At 45.8% G+C, this 17,212-nt stretch overlaps 1 protein-coding gene across 5 annotated transcripts in view; it reads right to left on the bottom strand.

Annotated features, from left to right (window-relative positions):
* Positions 1-17,212, bottom strand: part of CREBBP (CREB binding lysine acetyltransferase) — a 124,411-nt gene that overhangs the window by 10,850 nt on the left and 96,349 nt on the right. For all 5 annotated transcript variants that reach the window (XM_081820179.1, XM_081820180.1, XM_081820178.1 and 2 more), the window contains 10 exons: positions 15,607-15,725; positions 14,523-14,762; positions 13,983-14,071; positions 8,652-8,732; positions 7,127-7,183; positions 6,022-6,099; positions 5,630-5,697; positions 1,668-1,818; positions 1,003-1,149; positions 243-356 (listed from right to left, as the gene is read on the bottom strand). In XM_081820179.1, coding sequence (XP_081676305.1) covers positions 243-356; positions 1,003-1,149; positions 1,668-1,818; positions 5,630-5,697; positions 6,022-6,099; positions 7,127-7,183; positions 8,652-8,732; positions 13,983-14,071; positions 14,523-14,762; positions 15,607-15,725 — 1,144 coding nt within the window. The remainder of the gene's footprint in view (positions 1-242; positions 357-1,002; positions 1,150-1,667; positions 1,819-5,629; positions 5,698-6,021; positions 6,100-7,126; positions 7,184-8,651; positions 8,733-13,982; positions 14,072-14,522; positions 14,763-15,606; positions 15,726-17,212) is intronic.

Below are 17,212 nucleotides of genomic sequence, written 5' to 3'. Positions count from 1 at the left end.
GGAAAAAGAGTGAGAAGAGCACAGAAGGCAGAGAAAGCATGTGCGCTGTGCTGGGGAGCCCAGATCTGCATGGCCCAGGGGAGTGTCCAGGAGGGGGGCTAGGGAGAACTCTGAATCGATCTGAGGACGTTAAAATAGAAACACATACGGCTTTAAAAGATACTCTGGTTATTTCACAAAACACACAGTGAAAATTAAAAATAGAATTTTTATTAGTTCTGAATAATCTGAATTAAACTCACCCCAATTTCTTCACATATTCCAAATATCCAATAAGGATCTCATGGTAAACAGCTGTCCGGAGGCATCGGGGCCGGAAGAAATGAATACTGTCCAGATAAGATATGTACACACGCCTGACGGGTGGGTGGGAAGAAATTAATTGGTATCCCCCAAACTTGAAACCAAACACCAACATCCAAAAAAAGCTCCAGAAATAAATTCTGTTTTCACAGCATTTACACTGTCCATGCAGACAAGACCTAAGAAAACTCCTATCACCAAGGGCCACTGCCCATGAATAAACAATTCCATCCCTGGGCCAAGAGCGATGGATCGCCCACGATGGAGAGCCATGGGAAGGCCAGGGCAAACTAACACAAAGCCTCTTCCAATTCCCTCTCACCTGGATTCTTGACTGAATGTGAAATAACTCTTGGCAGAGGTACTTGGTTTTTACAACACGTGGGCCCATGGAGTGATCCCCACCCCACTCTCTGTAGGTTTACCTGCCCCAGGTAAGACAGGGACAAGAGCAAGACCAGGACTGGAACCCATGAGTACTCACTACACAAAACACACTTTAAACAGTCATCAAAAGCCTTCATTTCTCACTGGCTTAGTGGAAAACTCAACTAACTAGGTTTGGTTTGTTAGGCGTGGCTTATCTGATTTAAACCCAGGTCTGGAGCACACAGGTTCTCCAACAAGACACTTAGGGTCTCAGTCCGCTGTGACACCGCAGGCCCACTGACATGTACCCAAGAGGAGAAGGAGGACTACCTTGTGTTTGGAGGGGGGCAATCAGAGCCATACTCTTGCACGTGCATCCCAAAGAAGCACACATCCACTCCGTCAATTTCCTCAAAAGCAAAGAGCGCTTTGGTTCGATACGGGAAAGATTCTGACATTTCCCCAGAATCCACAAACCTGAAATCAAAGTCAGAGCCTGAGGTTTGCACACGTCATTGTTTTACAAGGTGCTTTATAAATGAGGCCTGCTGCTCTAAGCCCATGCACAGTGCAGAGGAGCTGGAGGCCTGCTCGCCTCTGCTGACTGCTGGCCCAGAGCTCTGCCCACCAGCCTGGCCTTGGGCAGCTCGGGGCTGTGACCCTATTTTTCGTGACACAGTCTTGCTCAGCCAGGAATTTTACCTCCCCTTATGAATATGGAATACTGAGAGAAGGGTTGACTGTACCATACACGCTGAAAAACCTTTAAATTATACAAACTCTAAGCTTATTTTTTTTTAGCACTCTCTATACCCAATGTAGGGCTCGAACTCACAACCCCAAGATCAAGAGTCGCATGTGCTACTGACTGAGCCAGCGAGGCGCCCTGAATTATACAAACTCTAAAGCTGTGCCAGAAAGCAGGGCTTTGGTTAACCAGGTACAGGACCCCTCAAAGAGCGCTTTACAAAATAGCACAACGTGTGCACACAAACCGTGACTTCATCCCGGGCTTGACCTCCACAGTCTTGTCTGAGCTGGCCACCACACGGACAAAGACTTCCCCGGCTTCAGGATGATTCTGTCGCCGCAAAAACTTGTTGACTCGGTCTTCCAAGTGGTTGCCCAATCGTGTGGTCTGTAGTCCTGCAAAGTCCAGAACAAACAGGTGAGGGGGCTTTGGATGGGTTATGTAGAAGGTGGCTGAGGCCACAGGACCCACCCTTCTTATAGTGCAGTCTGATTTTTTCTTTTTAAAAAGTTTATTTATTTGAGACAGAGATAGAGAGAGAGCACACACAAGCAGGGGGAACAGAGAAAGGGAGAAGCAGACTCCCCACTGAGCAAGGAGCCTGATGCGGGGCTCGATCCCAGGATCCTGGGATCATGACCTGAACTGAAGGCAGACGCTGAGCCACACCGGTGCCCCTAGTGCAGTCTGATTGATTTTCTAAGGATTGATGTTTTCCAAATCCAGAAGGGACCTAGTCTGTCCTACAAGGTAAGCATGTAAGTGAAAGGTGGACTCTGGAATCTCAGGTGCTTTAAACTGACAAGTGCTGTCATTTAACTGCCCACATATTTCCACCTTTTTTTAGCTGCAAGGGCAGAAGAGCCATGAAGGCCGACTGAGGACTGTGGGGTAAAGCGGAAGGAGCAGACACAGGGGCCATGCTGAGCCCCCTCTTGCCTCCCCTGCCCTGGCCCGGATGAGGCCGCGATCTAGCCCCGGGCGCCCCCACGTGGCTGCTCAGTGTCAGAGCTGTGCCCGCAGCCAGAATCCACAGCGGAGAAACTGCTTTTTCTGGAGGGCAGGGCTGCTCTCCCCTTCCCGCCCAGCTCAGAGGAGTCCAGCATGCAGCCTTGCGAGTTCATCCCAGGCAGGAGCTCACACAGCACCAGAACCCAGTTCAGCCCTGAACCCCCTCCACACCTTCCCTCTCCTGGGGATGCCCCAGGTGTGGCCACCGTGACAGGACTTTTCCAGCAAGCTACCCCCAGATAAAACATTGGTCACAGCATAAAAACTCTTCGCAGGAGGGGAAAAGACGAGAAGGAAAAGCTGCAGAAGGTTAACAGTTACAGGTATGGGATTTGAAAGACATTTTCTTCTTTATATTTACTGATTTTTAAATATTTACTATGTGGATGAGAAATGTTTTTAAAAAGTTATTTGGGATTTCCTAAGATTCCTTACTGAAGCCAAGAAGTATCTAGAAAATTTAGACTTTCTAAATTCCATTTTTCTACAATTAATATAACAACGGTGGAGCTTTTTTTGGTATCTAAGTTATACCTGCATGCAAGTGATTTAAAAAGAAAACACGACATGAATATGAAATAAAAACCCCACAGAAAAATTAAAACTTGAAAAGCTATAAAACTGAGGGGAAAAGTGGATTTCACACCTGGACGAAGGCGTGCCCTCCACGCAGCCATGGAAGCTCTGCTGAGCGCCGTGGCTGCGACAGCCTCCCCGAGAAACAGAGTCGGGTGCAGAGGGGCCTGGGGGCCGGCACATCTACCCCAGCAGCCTCTGGAGGAGACCCTCCCGTTCCCACCCCCGCGGGCCCCCTCATGCCACTGCTGAGCAAGTCTGGTTCCCCTTACTCCCCTTCCCTTTTCAACACAGGACCCTACGTACTGTGGTTTTCAAATAGCAAACGGAAGAATAAACCTTTAAAATTAGATCTTTACTTTTTTCTTCAAATAACCTGAATTACCTGTACTAAAAAAAAAAAAAAAAAAAAAAAGGCTTTAAATGAGACCATATATGACAATCTTGTTGCAGGCACCAAACTGAGCGCTATGAAGGTGCTGAGGGCCCCCAGGAGAGCAGCTGCTCCTGTGGCAAAGAGGAGAGGCTCGTGCAGAGGCGTCCCCGCAGAATGATTTCGGGGAGCATCACGCCCCTTGTGTCCAGCACACACAGCTCTGCCTCGCTCTCACGTCCCAGGGCTCCTCCTCACGCTGCGGGGGCCGTCCTTACACACGCTTGCACACACACACACACGTCGTGGGACACGCGTGCACAAGTGCAATCGCGGAGTCTGGAAACGAACACTAGATTGCAGTCCCCCTTCCTCCCCCAGTGATCAAATCCTTTGGCCTTCTGCTCTCCGACATCGGAGCTGTCCCATTTCCAGGGAGGCTTCTCACAACCCAACACAGGGACTCTGACTCGGAAGCACCTCTGGTGGTTCTCCTTCTCCCTCCATCCGGCCGGGCTGGGCACAGCGCAGGGTGTCAGGGAGGGAGGGGTGGAGGGAGTGGGGGACAGTCAGTTGTTGACCGTGCTTCACCCACTCGTCAGCGGTACGGGGCTGGTACCAATGCAAATGAGGCAGCCCGTCCTTTGGGGCCTACAGACCCTCGCAAAGGCTGTGCCCACACGTCCACACCAAACGACGCCGGGTGGCCAGACTTCGAAGGTTTTCTGTCAGTGAGTGTTGTCCATCTTCAACCCTAAAGGCTCTCATCGCAGACCCGCTCCTGGGTTGTTCTTCTGCCCCCATCCGCTACCAGCTGCAACTGCTCTCTGACCCGGGCCCAGCTCTCCTGGCAATTGTGTTCTGGGCACGAGGCTCTGGCCCAGGAAAGTGTTTCTAGCTTGCTGACTGCTTTAGTGATCTCACCCTGGATGGACCCTCTAAAGCAGGGGTTCTCACTGGGAGCAACTCTGCTCTCCTTGGGGAACATCTGCCAATGTTCAGAGACATTTCTGAAGGTGACCACTCATGGGACTGGGGTTTGTGTTACTGGCACTTAGCGGGTAGCAGCCAGAGATACTCTTAAATATCCTACAAAGCGTAGGACAGCCCCCCAAACAGAGAATTACCTGGCCCTGAATGTCAATGGTGGCTCAGGTTGAGAAACCCTGATCTGAAGAGAAATATTACAATGTTTTGTGAGTTCATCCGTATTTCAAAAGATTTCACAAGAGTGAGCTTAAGTTATAGGGTAACTATGGATTTTGGTAACGACAGTCTAACCCTGAATTAGCAATGACTTGGAGGCCCACAGAGTGGCTTCCTCCTTGCTTGCTCTCCTTCTTCTTCTCCCCCTGGTGTGGGATCTCTCTCTCCATCCCATCTCGCTCCTACTCCCTGATCCTCAGATGGCCTGGCTCCTGCTGGGGACACCCTGCCCTGCTGGGGAGGGTGACAGCTGCAGGGAGCGCTGGACAAGCAAGCTGTAAAGGCTCCACCGCGGGTGGCATTCTCACTCAGGGTCGCTGTGAACTCAGCAAAGGCCAGCTCAGGGACGCCATGCTGCGGAAGGTGGCCCCTGGCCCTCGAGAACCAAGTTGACGAAAATCTCATATTGCACACTTTTGAAAAGAATGCGATCTCTGAAAGAGTCAAGACTGCCCAGGAAGAGTTACCTGGTGTAGCAACAGGCTGCTCTCTACTGTGCAGAGACACCAGGAGCCACCCTAAACGCAGCAGCAACGCTCACAAGTCCTCATGCAGACGGGGCTCTGCCAGTCCCGGCCGGTGGCGGCCGACTCCAGCAGGCTGAGGGCCACGCCGGCCGATGGACCAGTGGCCGCCCCACACGCACCCAGGGCTGAGCACGCTGGTCGCGACAGGATGTTAGAGTGGGGTGCGTGTGTGTGTTGGGGGGCAGGGAGGTCTTACTTCTGAGCCACTTGAAAAGGATCTGCTGACAAGTTTTCTCTCAGAATTTACAAAGTTTAACGTTATATCTGAGCTTTCTAAACTTTCATTTAAAACATGAACTGACCAGAAAGCTAGTTTTCATGTAAAGAGCACGTCCAGTGTTTCCATGGAGGGGTAAGACCGGACAAGTACAAAGTATGGAAAATGAACTCACAGTACAGGGCCTCGGACAAGGGAGCCCCAAGCCGCACACGGAGAGGAGCTGCAGGAAGACCGGGAAGGGGGACAAGCGCCTCACACTCAGACGGGGAGACAGAAGCCCTCCCACAACTTACTCTTAGCACTGAACTTGTTTTCTTTCCGAGTTCTGCCAGTTTTCTTCAAACAGTTGTCGCACACAAAGCTGTAAAAAAAGAACGGGTGTGATCAGAGTGTATGAAATAGCCTACGCTGCCAAACCAGCGACACGCAGCTGGGAAGTGCTTCGTTGGCATCACTATTCGCAAGTGAAGAGGCAGGCTGCTTTGAGTCTACAATCCCTAAAGCAGGCAAATACTTACGATGTAAACAAACTGAGAACCGGCTGCCACCCCCCCCACCCCCCACCCCTTGCTGGCCCTCGCTGACGGGCAATAGCCAATGCCCAGCAGCATGCCCCCCTCTCCAGTCCCGGCAGAGAGGCTTTCCCTTCCCCAGGATCATAGGAAATCACCAGGAAACTACTCACCCTGAAGGCCAGATGATGTCATAGTGCAGAACACAAATCTGATGCATCTTCCGGCCGCACTCCTTGCAATCAACAAAACTGGAAGACAGAGAGAGTGCTCTAACGCACATGGAAGCACGCAAGGGGGTCGTCTGTAGGAGCCTGTGTACCGCATGCGCACCTCATCCTCTGCATCACTGCCAGCATTTGTGGCGTTAATGCTTCTGCCGACTGATTCAGCTACATTTTACTTTACTTTTTCTTCTAAGGTTAAGCTGTACGCCCAACGTGGGGCTCGAACTCATAACTCCAAGATCAAGTCGCATCGATACTTTCTATGAGAAAGCGGACTTCCTCTATTTCTCTGTACAAATGCCTATCCCTTGCTTCTCCCAATCTCCTTGACAACCAGAAATGAAACTTTACTTTCAAAAACTGCTATGATAGAGGCGGATTTTACAGGCCAGTATTTCTGACATGACTACACATTTTCAAGACCAGGGCTTGCACTGGTGACTGCACATGCCCAAACTGCCTCAAATAACAGAGAACAATGCTTCCAGTGTCAGAAACACTTGCTCTTAAGCCTAGGCGCAGGAAGCATCTGCCCGGAGTCAGCTACAAAGGTGGGAAGTGTCAAGCTGACTGGTAAATGCCGGGCTTTATTCACGTAAGCACCAGGGAGCAGGGGTACACGGCTCCGCTCACTTCCGTAGCAGCCCCCATGTTGCCTCACCTGGGCCCTGTCACCTCACTTGGGACTCTTAGTTGCCAACATGCGTGGACATCAAAACCTATTTATTCAGCCACGCCCTTAACTACCACCACAGCTTATGCCTTATGACCAGCTTATCAGAGAAGTTCTGACAGAACGAGAACATCCATCTAATCTTATCACTGTTGAAATTCAGTTAACCGGAGAGCATGCTACAGGGACGTACATGTTTTGTCAGAGTTTTAAAAAAGAATCCGTATCTGAAATAACTTCATACAGAAAAATCCCACCCAGGGCAACGTTATTTCCAATGTTCCAACAGTGTCTTCTCCTGCAGGCCAGTCACGAGGAGGGATTTTCCTGATCGGAAACTAAAATCCAAAAGTCAGAAAGAAATCGCTATCTACTCACGGTTCAGGATCTAAGGTATCATTTTTCTTCTTTTCAAACTGATCCTTTGAAATTGTCCTTGTTTAAAAAAAAAAAAAAGAAAAGAAAAAAGAGAAACGTTAATTAACAAAATTTATCTGCTGAGTCTAAATTACAGGGTCTGTGGGATATTATTTTGTAACTATTTTTTTCAAATAAAAAGTAAATAATGGTCAGCCAAAATCTCAAGTAGATGTAATGATGGCATGAACATATAAAATTTATCTCCACAGAAAGCACTACCATCTGTTTTTCTCTATCTGCCTTGGGATATTTCCTCCCAACTACCACCAGCACTTAATCTGAGATCCAAACCTATATTTCAATCAAATCTGTATGGTGAATGGCTCCTGGATCTGATGGATAATTGGCATATTCAATTCTTCTAATTACAACAGAATTAGATGACACAAGATCAGCATCTACTAGGGGATATTTTATTTATTCTTAAAGGACCGAAGACCTGGTTTCTATACTGTCTTTTTGTTATGATCAGTGTATATATGAATTATTTCTGATTCATGGAACTGTATAATCCAATTATCAATCACATAATCGGACCAAAGAATTAAGATTACAAGGGACATAAAAATAAATTATGTAGAATTTCAAGCATTTCAGTTTATGTGTCTCATGAGTGGCTACGGTTCGTTCTGTGTTTGGAAATAGTAAATGTGAAGTGCAGTCCGTGTCCTAGACTGCTGGAAGCTGCTCTGGTGGGAAGCCCTCCTGCCTGTAGGGACAGTCCCGCGAGCAGACTTCCCAGCAGGGCAGGAATCACAGCAGAGTCAGGAGAAAAGAGAGAACCACAAAATGCTGGCAGTCCTGGGTAGACACGGTGGCTGCCAGGTTTTTGGTATCTCAAGCATATAAAGGAGTTGACCATTCAGCTCCAAAATGAGTGGATTTGCTCTTTCTGGCCACATTCTGACTATGTGACCACTCAAAGGCGAATTCAGTGAAGGAATGAATGAACCAACTCATGCCTGTGCACGCCAGAGCACATGAGCAAGAGCCACCGCTCCAGCAAGGAAGGAGACATGTTTCCTCTCTGGGGTCTCACGGTCTGCGTTCTAGGACAGAGGTTTCAGTGGAAGATGGAATGAAACCTGAAGATGGGGTATGTACGCAAGATTCATTTCTCGCTACTGCCAGGTCTGTCAAAAGGGTGAACTGGTTTCTGAGGTGTAACTGAAAATTTACAATTTCCCCAAACGGAGGAGGACCACCACTAGGAAAAGCTAAGTATTTTAAAAGAAGAGACAGAGCAAGGTCAAGAGAGACCAGAGAGCTGCAGTGGGGGCTACAGCATCACGGTCTTCAAAGGAGGGGAGAACATGGAGGTGGCCCTGGTGTTCAGCTAAAGAGCTGCATTCCAAAGTATGAACGTGGGCGTAGTTGAGTATGAAAAAATGCAGCAGCATGGCAGAGGTGCTTCCCTTTTAATCATGGGCAAGAGGCAAAAAACAAGAGTCAACCCCGAGAAAAATGACAGGATAGTACTTACGTCTGAGGCTGTGAAGGGTCGTCACCCAGGGTAACATTCTCCCCCTGGATCTCTGTGAAACACTTCTCACAGAAATGATACCTGTCAGCAAGAAGGCCATACTTGGGTGAACTGGTCCATCATAACACACAGCCACCCAAGCAACGAAGCCACCAATCAGAGCAGGGCAGATCACCACGACGAAGGGGGGGCGTTGTTGGTTGATTGATGGGTCAGTGAGGACAATGAAAGGAACAGGGGCAGGTGGGGAAGGGCAGGATTAGAGAACAGGGAAGGGAACAGATAGCACAGACATAGAGGTAAGACGCAAACACCGAGACAACACAGAGCAGAAAGCCAAGGCAAAGCTTGATTAGCATTCGGTCTCACTGCACACATCACAGGCCATCATCGCTAACAACGGCTGGGCTCAGGCCAGCTCCGAGATGCAAACGTTTTCAAGGAGTTGTTAATACTAGAATTGCAAGGAGCCTCAATTTAGGAGTTTGACTTTTGTTATTACTTAGAGAAAATCAAATATAACTCCAGGGTTTGCGATGGAAAAAAATTCACTTTTGAACAAAATAGTCTAACAAAGGCCTTAAAAAAGCAATTATTTTTCAAAATGGCAAATTTATGCTTGACAGCAATTCACAGATTTTATTTCCGGTAGTAAGCCAGATCTTTAAAGGTACTAAAAATGTTGAGCACGCAGAACTCGTTTTAATTTTTTCCTGTTATTTTTCCTCATGTTAATCACTTAGTTAATTGGGTTATAATACAAATGAAACCAAATCCATATTCTAGACAAACATTTAACAGAAATGCAGTCAGGGTCAAAGACTTTCCAGCCATTTATCAGTACGTACGTACAAAGAAAAAAAGCTGAGATATATTGTATAAACAATACAATATATGTAAATCCATGAACAATCTTAAAGACTTTTAAAATTCAATTCTAAGCTTTGGTTTAAACTTTTTGGTAATGGGACCAATCGTTCACCAATCTGAGATCCTCAGTTATTAACTGCTGACTTGGTGACAATCCAAGTTAAGCAAATTTAGAGAGTTGATCTTTAAAGCACAATCTGCATTTGAGAAATTATCCATCACCCCAATTTCTTGAAAGGTAATATGGAGCCTGGGCTCGAAGTATCAAATAAGAACAATTAAAAACTATTAAATGTTTGGAAAGGACACGCATGAGAAATCAACAAAAATGCAGGCTAATGCTGCATAAAACAAGATGGGCACACAGGAGTACTGTCAAAATAAACAAGCCGAAGGGAGGTGAATGATACAAGCGGAAAGGAGGAGTAGAAGGTAGTGGCAGCAGCACAGTCAAATGCGGTTTTAGTGCTCAAAACTACGTCTACAAGATGCCACGAGGATTAGTGTTAAAGACACTGTGACGAGACTTGGAGCGCCACGCCACACGGACACGCGCAGGCGACGCGGCAGCTTGCAGGCTCACTCACGCACGCGCACACACGGCTGCAAAGGACGGAGGCTCAGACCCCTGGCTGGCCGTCTGTCTCCGTTATTGCTCAGGTCAGTCCCCCTCAAGTTCTAATTCTAGTCTGAATTAAACACACTGAGCATTTTGTCTGTGTACTTCTCTGACTAAACACACAGAGTCAATTACAAGCACGAAACTTTAGAGCATGCACCCATCTCAAAATGATCCGATCTTTTAAATTGTTGAGGAGGAACATGACAGATACACTGTGGGTAGCAACTGGATTAATGAAAGTTTCTTCTGGGACCGGTTTATTTAGAATGATTCAATCAATGAATTCTGCCAAGATTAAAAACTTGGACCAGGAACAAACATTGCTGTTTAAAAATATCTATATGTTCTTCTCCTGAGTCAACTGGCTATCACTATTTCATAAATATTCGTATGGAGCCTTGAAATCATGTGGTAAAAAGAATTTCCAAGTGCAGGAGGGCGTGATCATCACTGGCACGAAAGAATTAAAGTACAGAAACCATAAACCAATTCAGAGGTGACCAGGGCAATATGCAAAAAAGATATCCCCCTCAACAGCAAGTGTTTCCCTTTTGAAAATAAAACTTGGACTTGACTGTTCCAATTCATTTTACGACCAAACGTATAGCCGCTGTGGGTGAGCGAAAAGCTGAACTCCTCTGGAAACGAAATCACCACGATAATTACACGTGAGGCAAAATGGCTTTAAGTCCTGGACAAACTCTTAGCTTTTATTCAAGCAGGGTATCAAGCCCAGGAACATCGAGGAAACAAGAATCTTAAGCCCACCATTTTCTCGCGGCGGAAACCGGCCCAGAACACAACACTGATGGCTCAAGAGCAGGCCCTGCAGTGGCAGAAGCCTACACTTTGTGTAACTAGCTCTCACCTGCAAAGAACCTCAGCGTCAGAAAGTGGGAGGCACAGAGAGAGTTAACACGCTCTAGTGCCTGTCCCAGAGCAAGTGGAGACATCGGAGACAATGGAGAATCGAACCTGCTGGGGTTTGAGAATGGGAGGGGAAGGCCCAGGCCGCCCTTCAGTGTGCCCTCCTGAGAGGTGGTGACCCGTTTGGAGAAGGGGCACAGCCACCCACTGGTCAAGTCTGCTGAAACCACCTTGGCAATCAGTGGGGGACAGATGGGAATGCCAGGCTGCCCCCACATTATTACCTAGCCCAAACTTTTTCACCCTAAAAATACAGAATGGTTCAGAAAGTCACTTTTCAATCTTAAGAGCCTTGCTGACATTAGCCTTGTGTGAAGGAAGCAATTTCATGAATATGGAATTGCAACGGAGAAATACTTCACATAGTCCGATGATGATGTGCATCTGGGTACCTAAAGTTAGCACAATGTAACTGCATAGTTTATCCATAAGGGTAATGTATGGAGTAAATTTTCAAATGCAGATTGTTTTAAGTACCATATCAGTATATACAAATAACTGGGACATCTAAAGATAGTATCTGGAAAATCCAATATAGCCGTTTTCTCAACATGAGTTACTTTCAAATTTTCAAAGCATGGAAACAAGTGAAAATGTACTCATATGTTAGTTTAAATATTAATTTCACTTGTTTAAATGGTCTGTAGGACTTTCTATTGTTCGAAATGCCCAAACAGTTTAGGACCATAAGTGCCAAAACAGTTACTCAAGAGAACACCGGTGTTGCTAAGTAGCCAAAGATGCGAAGAAAAGTGTCAGCAGTCAGGATGCTGACCGTAATTAGGCCACTGCTTTCTTAGCGTGACAATATGTTACTCTCTCCAAGTACAGTATTCTAGGAAGCACACCTTGTGAGGTTCAGCTAAGGAGCAGTATGCCTACACTTTAAAAATGTATCACTAACAGAACAGAACTCCTTTATTTCTCTACCCTTAAGAAAAACATTATTACTTTTGCTGAGTAAAGATAAAATTCTACACAACACTAAAACTGGATATTTCAGAGCTTTCAAAACAACCCCGTGTTTTCACTCCACGCATAAACCTCCTGTCGGGAGAGTAGCAGTGTAACCTGATCCTATCAACTCTATTTAAATTAATTGCTCTCCATTTAAAAATGGCCAAAATCTGTGCAAATCAGCAAAGGCAGGGTCTCAACGGACCCGGGGACAGTGAAAAGGCCCCAAACTTTAGAAATGGTGGCAAACAACCTGCTGTCTATTCTTCCCTCTAGACCCAAACCACGCTGGGCATCCAGTAGCAGGGGCATTTTTCAGGGAATAGTTAACTGAAATCTGTTCTCTTGAAGTTTCATAACTTTATTTTGCTTGGCACATAAAAGTTTCTGAAGGGAATTCCTGATCATTATTTGGCACAAAGTGACAAACGAGGTTGTCAGGGAAGGTGTTAAACTTGGTACGTTATGGGATGTGCTGAACGCCACGGGGCTAAAACTCACTGGCGGGGCCAGAATGCCCAGAACAGCACGTGTCACTACAGGAGTGACTCTATCACGAAGGACTGTGGTATTATTTCAAACACTCCTACTGATAAAAGGGAAGTCAGGACAGGAACTAAGTCCAGGCGTGAATGTATTTTTAGGACAGGGGCACAGGCCACACTCCTGTTCCCCCAGAACAAGCACCGGCATCTCATGCTGCCACTGTGCCAGGACGAGGGGGCCGGGAAGGGCTTAGAAATCGCACCTTGAGACATTTTTAGGTCAATAGTTCTTTCTCTCTCTCTTTTTTTAAGCAGGATTCTGATGGGAGTTACTAATTATTGTAAATATGATTAGATTTTTTTAAAAAGTTCAAGTACTTTAAAAGCCCAACTAGAAGATAAATATTTCAAAATTCCAAATTATTCAGGCCTGTGGACATATCTCTGAATAACAAAAAGCCCTTTCCTGATCTTCCTCGAAATATGAGAACATAGGTAATCACTGTAAGCAGACAAGATCAAGTAATCAAAACATCAAACCCTAATGTTGATGCTTAATACTTGAACCTAAAGAGGAGGAAGAGGCACAAAGGGGCATCTTGGTCACATACATTTCACCACTGTTCCTAACATGCAGGCAAAGCAACTGAATGTGACCGAGATTTACCACCTGTGCCTCCAGGCACGACACCCTCACGCTATGGCTATGTGGGGCCACTTGGAGCAACAGATAAACTAACTTTAATTTTCAACCCCCGTGCCCCCAAAACTGTGGAAGTCATATCTGTATGGCAAATGAGCAACAAAAAATATTATTTTCATTCTCTTCTGCTTAAGAAAGGAGATTCAGCCATCTTCACGTTTCAAGAGAATGGCAAAGATTTCTCGAGGACGCCTCCCACACACAAAACCCTGAAACGGCCATTCTGTGACAGGAGAGTTCACGTGGAACTCAACAAGAACACTCATTCTGTGTTGTGCTATTAGTTAAAAAAAAAAAATCTTTAAGTCTAAAGCTTTTAGTACTTTTTTAGATAAATTATCACTAAATCGTCTTTCCATCAGACTGTCCAGGCCAAGTTATCTAGGGAAATACATGCGAAATAGTAAAATACAATGTATCCACTTTACTAAGATCTTCAAAAAAGGTAAAGCTCCCTTTATTAGACTTACTCTCACCTGTAGACTCTTTCTCATGTGGTTACATTTTGGAAAGACCACAGCTTAAGAATGAATGCTCCTGATTCAAGTAGTGCAATGAGCAGTATTGAGCTTAAATTTTTATACTGTAAAAGGGTGCTTTAAAATTAAGAGACCGAGGGCCTATCTGAGTGAGTAGCACTAAAACTGTGGCCCGTTTCATTAGAACTTCAGAAGAGAAATAATGTACCCAGGCTACCATCAGCTGAACACGCCTTGCCCTAAGACCTTCCTTTCATCCCGTAACTCGGGACATGGGCTCGGGCTTACCTATTCTGATAGCTGTAGTAGGCAGCGTCACGGGGAATTGTACACAGCTGCTTTCCGTAGCAGCACAAAGTCTGTGGGGAGAACTCATACTGCAAAAACAAAGGAGAAAATACTAAAAATATATCCTAGTTACTGTCACATCATATTCTAGTTCATTATGGAGAGTTAGATTCAGCTAGTAAAATATTTTTGTTAGCACACGGGATAGTTTTCTAACAATTTTCACAGCTATTTAGAGACGTTTTTGGATTCAATGTGATGGAATCAGTTGCCGGGAGACATTTATTATAGATGGATAAATGGATGCAAGGGCAGCCAGAAAGGCATAACCCAAGGTCTTCTCCAGTAAGCACCTCTAGCTTTGATCATCCATTACATGGCTTCAGGCAATCAACTGTTTTTACCAAAGACCAGCCCCCATCTGGGTCCTTCCCAGCACACAGGTGTGGCCAAAATGTTGAGTCTTTCATGTCATCATAATACCCTCTCTGGCTCGATTAACCAGGGAAGTTCACTTTCCAGAAAAAGTTTAAACTGTACCTTGCGTCCACAGCAATATCCAAGGGACTGCATAACAGGGTCAATTTCTTGCTCAAAGACCTCTGCAAGTTTACTGCAGAACTTATAGACCCGGGACGTCTTACGATTATAGAGCCAGGCATTGTTGAACATAAGCCAGACATCATCCACATACTGCCAGGGTTCTTGGTACTGCCCTGTATCCAGCTTCCGTTTGATGGTGGAAAGGTCCATGGGATTCTTCACAATGTCAAAATAATCCTTAAAGACAAAATAGTCTCAGTCTAGTGGATCCTCCAAATACCAAATGCCAGCCTTATGTAGCAGCTTTATCTTAAAAAACAAACAGGAATAATCAGCCCCAGAACAACCTCCATTTTTAGTAGTAATAAATGGAAACTAAAGAGAAAACAGTCTCTGACCTTCCTCTGATTTTATTATCTAAAATTGTAATTAGTATTGTCAAGCGTGACCAACTTATTTCAAAGGCAAAGTTAAGGGCAAAATAATATCATTATTTAATAAAAGAATGTGTTTAAAATGTTTTTTTTATATAGAATTTTAAAAATATGGATTTTAATCCACTGAATTAAAAAGGTAAGCACATTTATCAGACATTGTTTTTCTAGAGATTTACTCTTGGTCCCGGCAAACAAGATGAAATTCCAAGACAAACACAAGAACAGTAACAAAAATAGTGACACTGCTCAAGAGAAACCTGTGGGGTTGCCATGGCCCTTACAAGACTTCCCAGAAATACCAGAACGAGACCCACATGCTTTCTAACTGGTGTCCACCAGTTCTTCAAATCCCCCCTTTTAGACGAAGGCTCACACAGAGCCCCAGGCAGACAGCAAGGCTACGGAGGCCGTGCACCAAGGCAAGCAGGCAGTGCGCCCCTGCCACGGACCCCCGGGGCTGACAGAACAGGTGGGGAAACACACGTTCCAATCAATGAGACAAAGATGTTTTGACAGAAAAGTTGTTTTTTTTTTTTATAGGAGAAAAATCTTCAAAACAAGGGTTCGTTACCCAATTTTCAGAGATAAAACATGGATATTCTAAGTATCTCTGGTAAGGCTTTCTTTTTATTATATTAACTTACCGGAATTCCTAGGAGCTGAGGATCTACAGGCTGCCGAAAAGGTAGGGACTCCGGATCCTGTCGATACAGCGCTTCGAGGGTTGGCATCAGAGCCTGGCGTAACTCCTCCGGCTTAAAGACTATGGTTAGAAAACATCAGGAAGTGACCCTACTTACAAGGCGCTCAGACTCTTTGTCCATCACATTTCAAATGGAAGCCTGGGCTGCTTCTAGAAGGTCCCAATCATCTCCACCCATGGCCCCCCAAGCCGTGCAGCTCCCAAGGGCTCTCATTCACCGCAGAGTCCACGGACATTCTCAAGCTACAATTCGGGGCTTCTGAAAACACCGTTACATTGGGGTTTTAAAACTGCTTCTACGTCACAAGGCTAAATATCACACTGGTAAGTTTGCTTCTTCAATAATAAGGGTTTCCAACGTTAAAACTGTGCTGCAACAGAAAATGAAGCTAACTCCCAAATCTGCTTCCTTGATCCAATGGGTGGTAATAAAGCCATTTCACTGGAAGGGGGCCTTTCTTCCTCTGATGAAATTTGTCTGTCCTTGGACAGAGTAAACTCAGATACCTGGCACAAATGGTTTTGTCTTACAACCTCACAAACAAATGTACATAGTAACAGAGAAACAAAATCAAGGTTGCGTGCGTAACAACCTATGAAGGCAAGAGGCAGGTCGGTGAGCAGCGCTTGTGTTCTGCTGCATCCCGCTTTAGAGATGGGACCACTGCTGGGGGCCGGTGAGCAGATGTGCCCCACGGGAGCCTCACGAAACACATACACATCCTGCCTCCAGCTAGCTCCTTTTCTTCTATTCTGTTTTTACAGTAATGGAGTAGCATTTGGTTTGCTTTGAATAACTCTTTCCAAGAGAACAATTCTTTAATCAATAGCTTTTTCCTTCTTCTTAGGCCAGGGGTCAGCAAACTTGGACCCACTGGCCCAATCTGACCAGCCACCTGCCTTTGTACAACTCATGAGCTAAGATTGGGTTTTGTGGTGTTTCACGGTTAGGAAAAAAAGAAAAGAATAATATTTCATGATACACAAAATCAAATTTTAGTCTCCAAAAATAAAGGTTTGTGAGAAGGCAGTTATGCGCATTTGCTCACATACTGTCTGCGGCGGCTTTCACACCACGAAACGTTCTGGCGCACGAAGCCCAAGGGGAGCGATCGGGCTCTTCTCAGAGCCTGTGGCGAGCCTGCTGCAGGCCCATCATCTCCTAGGGGCAACCTCACACGCACGTCGCTTCGGTCAGTCGCTCATTACTCACTACACATTTGTTGAAAACACCTATGCCAAGGAAAAAGCAGCTCCAAACTCCTGTCTTTAGCCACCGGCCTGATGTAAAATCACTTCCTCAGTCACACCTGCCACATTTCAAGTGCTCAGGAGCTACATGTGGTTGGTGACAACTACAGAGAGCACAGACACGTAATGTTCCTGTCGTCTCAGAAAGTTCTAGCACTGCTCCAGGCCCTTTCTAAAAAAGAACACCCACACACCCACCTGCTCAGTAGTTTCACATATAGGTCCTCCTAGTTTGGAACAAGAACCTCCTTGAAAATTGGGGAAAAAACCAAATTGCTCAGAGGGCCAGGCAGGTG

Source organism: Leptonychotes weddellii, chromosome 5 (assembly GCF_054177405.1).
Source record: "Leptonychotes weddellii isolate Sample4059 chromosome 5, ASM5417740v2, whole genome shotgun sequence".
NCBI lineage: Eukaryota > Metazoa > Chordata > Mammalia > Carnivora > Phocidae > Leptonychotes > Leptonychotes weddellii.
Note: the sequence above shows the minus strand (reverse complement) of the source record. Positions and strands in the feature narration are given on the sequence as shown.